Source organism: Ipomoea nil, unplaced genomic scaffold, assembly GCF_001879475.1.
Source record: "Ipomoea nil cultivar Tokyo-kokei standard unplaced genomic scaffold, Asagao_1.1 scaffold2653, whole genome shotgun sequence".
NCBI classification, from domain to species: domain Eukaryota; kingdom Viridiplantae; phylum Streptophyta; class Magnoliopsida; order Solanales; family Convolvulaceae; genus Ipomoea; species Ipomoea nil.
In genome coordinates this window covers 2,142,150-2,147,948 of record NW_017619081.1, presented here as the reverse complement: position 1 = coordinate 2,147,948, position 5,799 = coordinate 2,142,150, and the positions used below count along the sequence as shown (strand labels likewise).

General features: G+C 38.5%; 1 protein-coding gene across 1 annotated transcript; it reads right to left on the bottom strand.

Moving 5' to 3' along the window:
* Positions 1–4,474: 4,474 nt before the first annotated feature.
* On the bottom strand, positions 4,475–5,401 carry LOC109154723 (uncharacterized mitochondrial protein AtMg00810-like). Its single transcript, XM_019302453.1, has one exon. It carries the CDS (start codon positions 5,399–5,401, stop codon positions 4,475–4,477), a length of 927 nt encoding a protein of 308 aa, XP_019157998.1.
* Between the last annotated feature and the right edge of the window lie 398 nt (positions 5,402–5,799).

Genomic DNA, 5,799 nt, shown 5'->3' with positions numbered 1-5,799 from the left:
CAATCTAGTTAAGAGTTTTGGTTTATCTCTGGCTTAGCAATTGTTGTGCTGTGCGAAAAAGTTTGAAAGTCTATTCACCCCCCCCCCTCTAGACTTTCACCTTACCTCTTTTGGGACCAACAGTCCGCCATTGCTTGGTTTGTTCTCTTGGCTAGTTATGTTCATATCTTCTTCTTCGTATTTGTTTCTCAACTTTCACAGCAAGTTGAAACAATTCATCATAATCAAGATAAGGTGTCCGTTCCATGATGTCAGCAATGTCGTGATTTAGGCCCTTAAGGAATCTGGCCATCTTCGCTTCTTCATCTTCATCTATGCGGAGTCTTGACAAAAGGGTCTCCAATTCTTGATCATATTCAACAACACTCATAGAGCCTTGGAGAATACTTTGGAGCTTTTGATAAAGCTCTCTGTGATACCAAGCTGGTACAAATCTCTTCCTCATCACAGCTTTCATCTCACGCCAGGTAACAATTGTGCCCTCACCATTCCTTCTCCTACTCATTACTAAATTATCCCACCAAGTGTTGGCATAGTCCTTGAACTCAACTATTGCCAAGCTCACCCTCTTCCTCTTAGAATAGTGATGACAATCAAACACTCTTTCTACCCTCTTTTCCCACTCAATATAAGCCTCGGGGTCATTTTTCCCATGGAAAGAAGGGATACGCATTTTAATGCTTCCTATGTTATCATCCCTCTCGTCATGGTCCCTCATATTTCTAAATCCCCTTCTACCCCTTTCAAACGTTTCTTCCTCCCCATCATCTTCTTCTTCTTCTCTCCCAATTCCCCTAGGATTTCTTCTACCACCTCTAACACTTCCTTCCCCCCTCTCGGATTCCGGTCTGCCTTGCAGCCTAAGTTCCTTGATAGCAGCGTTTTGTAATTCTAGTTGGTCTCTAATGCCATCGAAGACAACATTAAACCTTTGAAATTGTTGCTGCATGGATCTAAGCGTAGCATTTACATCTTGGTTGTGTTCTGGACTTGACATTGTAACCTTCAAAAATGTTAGCAGAAATAAAAGAGATTGGACCTCACTTCTCTCCCTTTCCTCACTCACTTTTCTGGACACTCAAAGCTCGCTCTCGTGTTTAATCCCTCACACCACTATACTCACCAATAGCCCTGCTCTTCCGCTCTCACAGTGTTACACAAAGTGTGTAAAGTTGACACTACAATTGGTGCATGCAAGCCTATATTAGATTTGGGACTGCTAAAAGCAAGAAGATACACTCTCAACAAGATTCTTTAAGGTTTCATATTTCATTACGGGGATTTTCACTTTTGACTTTTTTTGATAGAGCAAAAAAAGGTAAACAACAAGATAACAACTAAGATTATTTCAACACTACAGAATCACAAAGCAGTTTTTGGCAACAAGTCACCAAATCTGGATGTAACTTCATGAAATTTCTGGGAAATATTGGCTAATGTTTTTGACTGGAAAATTTCAAGGTTTATGGTATTATGAGTATAAAACTTCCCCAAAAAATTTCAGGGCAAAATAAGACACGGAGGTATTCTTTTTGGAATTTTTCTTTCAAACAGTGCAGGCTGAAATTTGGCAGAAACTGAAACAGTAGTTGGCCGGTATTCAATGAATTTTCTGTGATTAAGTATGAATCTTTTTGGACAAATTTTTACATGGAAGGAAACATGTATGAGTTATCTACTACCAAGAAAAAATTCAGATCAAAACAACAAAGGGAACTATTTTTTTTGAATTTTTTTTTTCCGAATGCGCAAATGATAAATTTCTGGCAGACTTAACAATAGGCATGTTTTCTTGCAAGAATCGTAAAGTAAAGGAGTGATTTATAACCTGATTTTGATGAGGATGACAACTTGGCTTTGATACCAAAATAGATGATATGGTTCGTGTCAAATCTTCATCTCGTTCCACTCCGTTCTGTGCTAAAACTCAGCCAGGAGGCTTCACGTTATGTATGGTTCTTCACGAAGTGTTTTGGATGTTGTTTTGGGTGAAAGGGACGTGGCTCTTGGAAGGCTAAAAACTTAATGTATGATAGGATTTTCTTTTGGATAGAAGCTTCGCATCACACGAAGGAAAATAGAAGCTTACATACACACAATCACAGCATGCACTTCACAGCTTCTAGAGGTGACTCTATGTAACACAAGAGTTGGAAGTAAGCAAAAGCTAACTCAATTGTCTCATTCATAATCTGTCCCTCAAAGTAGACATAGAGGGGTTTAAATACACTTATTCAAGCAAGGAAAACCACACAATTCAGCCCCCACAAGGAGAGAAATTCTTCCTAGTGGTTGTATGATCCTATATTTGTGTTTGACTTAGTGTTCTTGTAACTACAAGAAGACTATGTGTTCTCAAACTTGTCCTAGCCTATTTATTTGTGCTGGAAGTCTAAAATTCAGAAAATAACTTATGCTAAAATAATTACATATGAACTTAGCCTAACATAAGTTATAAATAATGTGATGATGTCTCATTTATACGGTCCTTTGTGCTGCTATCATTAGCCTTCTTTAAGTGTAATAATATGGTAGTATTGGCCTTCTCCTTTGCTGGTCATACTTTCTCCTCCATTCTCCTTTGTAAAGGAATAAATTTTGTTCCATTCAATCTTCTCTATCCACGCACAAATGGCCTCACGTACCCTTGCAGTCCGAGCTCGTGTCATAGGACCAACCTGCACTTGTAATGGATCTTGCGTCCTATTTTCGTGTTGAGCTAATGAACTTGAGTCTCCTTGTGTGATGTCCTCATCAGTTAATTATTGTACTTAATACCAAATTTTAAAATACATGCACTAAATTGAATAAAACCTTATAGTACAAGAATCTCACTGCAGAGTCACATCAGGTAGTATGAGTACTGACAGTATATTATTTTATATACTATAAAAAATGTATATTCTGTACATAAATAATGTACTTTTAGAGAGCGTTTGGTTCAGGTTATATAACATAACCAAGGGAATGTAACATTCCAAACCTTACATTCCTATGCTTGGTTCATATTATCTTAGGGAATCTAACATTCCCTCCACATAGGATTTTGAAGGGAATGTGATTCCCTTCCTTTTCTTAGGTTATGTAAGATAACCTTAGGTATTTATAAATTTTATCATTTTAATTCTAATTATTTAAAAATATATATTTATGTTAGCTTTTGTATATATATATATATATATATATATATATATATATATATATATATAGAGGGTTGCATTCAAATACAAACCTCCTAAAAATATAAACCCCCCCTTAAAATACAAACTTGAGTTCGTGCACACATTAACATACTTACATGCACATAGCGCGTATGAGGAAAAATCACAGTCATCCATCAAAGCTCGTGCACACATTAACATAGTTACATGCACACAGTGCGTAGGAGCAAAAAATCACAACCATCCATCAAAGCTCGTGCACACATTAACATACTTACATACACACTGGCCACACTGCCAACAATATCTGGGATTAGCTTGTGCACACATTAATATATTTACATGCACACAGTTTGTATTTTAAGGTGGGTTTTAAGGGAGGTTTGTATTTGAAAATAATCCTATATATATATATATATATATATATATATATATATATATATATATATATATATATATATATATATATATATATATATAATCCTAAACCAAACATGATTATATTACATACTTCAATTTTAACCAAACACAGAAATTTAACATTTCCAATAATGTAACATTCCCAGCAATCTAACATTCTGTGAATCAAACGGCCCCTTAGTATATTAAAAATGTACCTTATATTGGTTTATTGACAAATTTGTCCAGCCTGAAGTACATAACATTACCAATCCCTATATTGATACCTGTGAAGTCGACCCCTCTAGTGAGTGCTATGATTGTCTTGTTGATGACCAAATAGGGGAATAATTGGGACCAATAGATTTTGCAAGATATTTTTACAGATAGGGAGAAGCTCAAAATACAAGATGAGTGGGATGGACTGCAATGTGGTGAGGGGTGGGGGGAGGGTGGGGAGGCAATAAGAGTTAGGGAGGTATTTACTTCTTCCCATAAAAGGTTGAATCCCCAATCCTAAGAACCCCTCACACCCTGGTTCGACAGGACATGTGAGAGGATGTAAATCATAGTAATGCAGTGGTTTAGCGGATATGGTCAAATGCAGATGGACACAAGGGATCTACCCACTTTAAGCATAATTCATACACTGCCACTATTGAATTTCGAACATTGGTCTCTTTTTTCAAGTACTGTGACGCACAGCGGTTACATGAGAAAGAGAGATGAGAAGAAAGCAGGGTGAAAGATATTATTCAAGATAACAATTCAGAGCTTTACACAAAGGCTTATATACAGAGGGTAAACCGTTATAACAGACACTTATTCACAGATTACACTAATGCCCTTTGTGTTGTCTTCCTCAACTGGTAGCTGAGCTTCAACTTTCTTGTCATGTGCACTGCTATCCCTTATTACCCCCCGTAAGCTGGAGTATGGAGATCTTGAATACCCAGCTTAGAGATGAAAGAGTAGAACATGGAAATGGGAAGGGCCTTTGTGAATCCATCGGCTATCCGAGCAGAAGAGGGGACTGCCAGAAGCTTGATTAGTCCTTGAGTGACTCTCTCCCGGACTACGTGACAGTCGATGTCTATATGCTTGGTACGCTCGTGAAAGACGTGGTTTTTAGTGGTAGCAATGGCTGACTTGCTATCACAAAAGACTGCTGCCGGTTTGCTCAATGTCAGCAGCAAATCTCTGAGTAAAGTGATGAGCCACTGAGCCTCACAAACGGTGGAGGCAAGAGCTTTATACTCTGCTTCCGAGGAGGAACGAGACACCGTTACCTGTTTCTTTGATCTCCGAGACACAAGGGCTGCGCCGAGAAATATATAAAAGCCAGTGATTGATTTTCTTGTCTCTGTGCATGATGCCCAATCCGAATTAGAGAAGATATTGAGCTTCATGTCATTGTTCTGAGGATAAAACAGCCCTTGCCTAGGGGCTTTCTTGATATACCTCAGGACACGGTGTGTTGCTGTTATGTGATGAGTTGATGGAGAATCCACAAATTGGCTTAATTGCTGAACTGAATAGGCAATGTCTGGCCTTGTTGCTGTTAAGTACAACAGCCTTCCAACCAATCGTTTATAAGTGCTGGCATCAGTGAGAGGGGTCCCATTTGATTTACTCAAAATGTGGCTTGGAACCATGGGGGTGCTTGCAGGTTTACAGCCAAGAAATCCTGCTTCATTTAGGATATCCAAAGCATACTTGCGTAGACACAAATTCAATCCTTCCTTAGTTCTGTGTGCTTCAATTCCCAGAAAGAATCCCAGACTGCCTAAATCTTTTATCTTGAATGTGACATCCAAATATGTTTTAAGATCTTGTATCATCTACAAGTTGGGGCTTGTGACAAGGATATCATCAACATAAACAAGGATGACAACAAAATTCTTACCAGACCCCTTGGTAAACGAAGAAGGATCGGCTTCGGACTGTTGGAACTCCATGTTAAATAGAGCACTGCTAAGCTTTGCATTCCACTGCCGGCTGGCTTGTTTGAGGCCATATAGTGATCTTAGAAGCTTGCAAACTTGGTTTGGTTTCTCCACTTCGAATCCGGGTGGCAATAGCATGTAGACCTCTTCATCTAAATCACCATGCAAAAAAGAATTGTTGATGTCTAGCTGATGAATATGCCAAGCCCGTGATGTTGCCAAAGCTAAGAATGTACGAATTGTAGTGAGTCTTGCTACGGGAGAGAAGGTCTCGATGTAGTCAATCCCGAGCT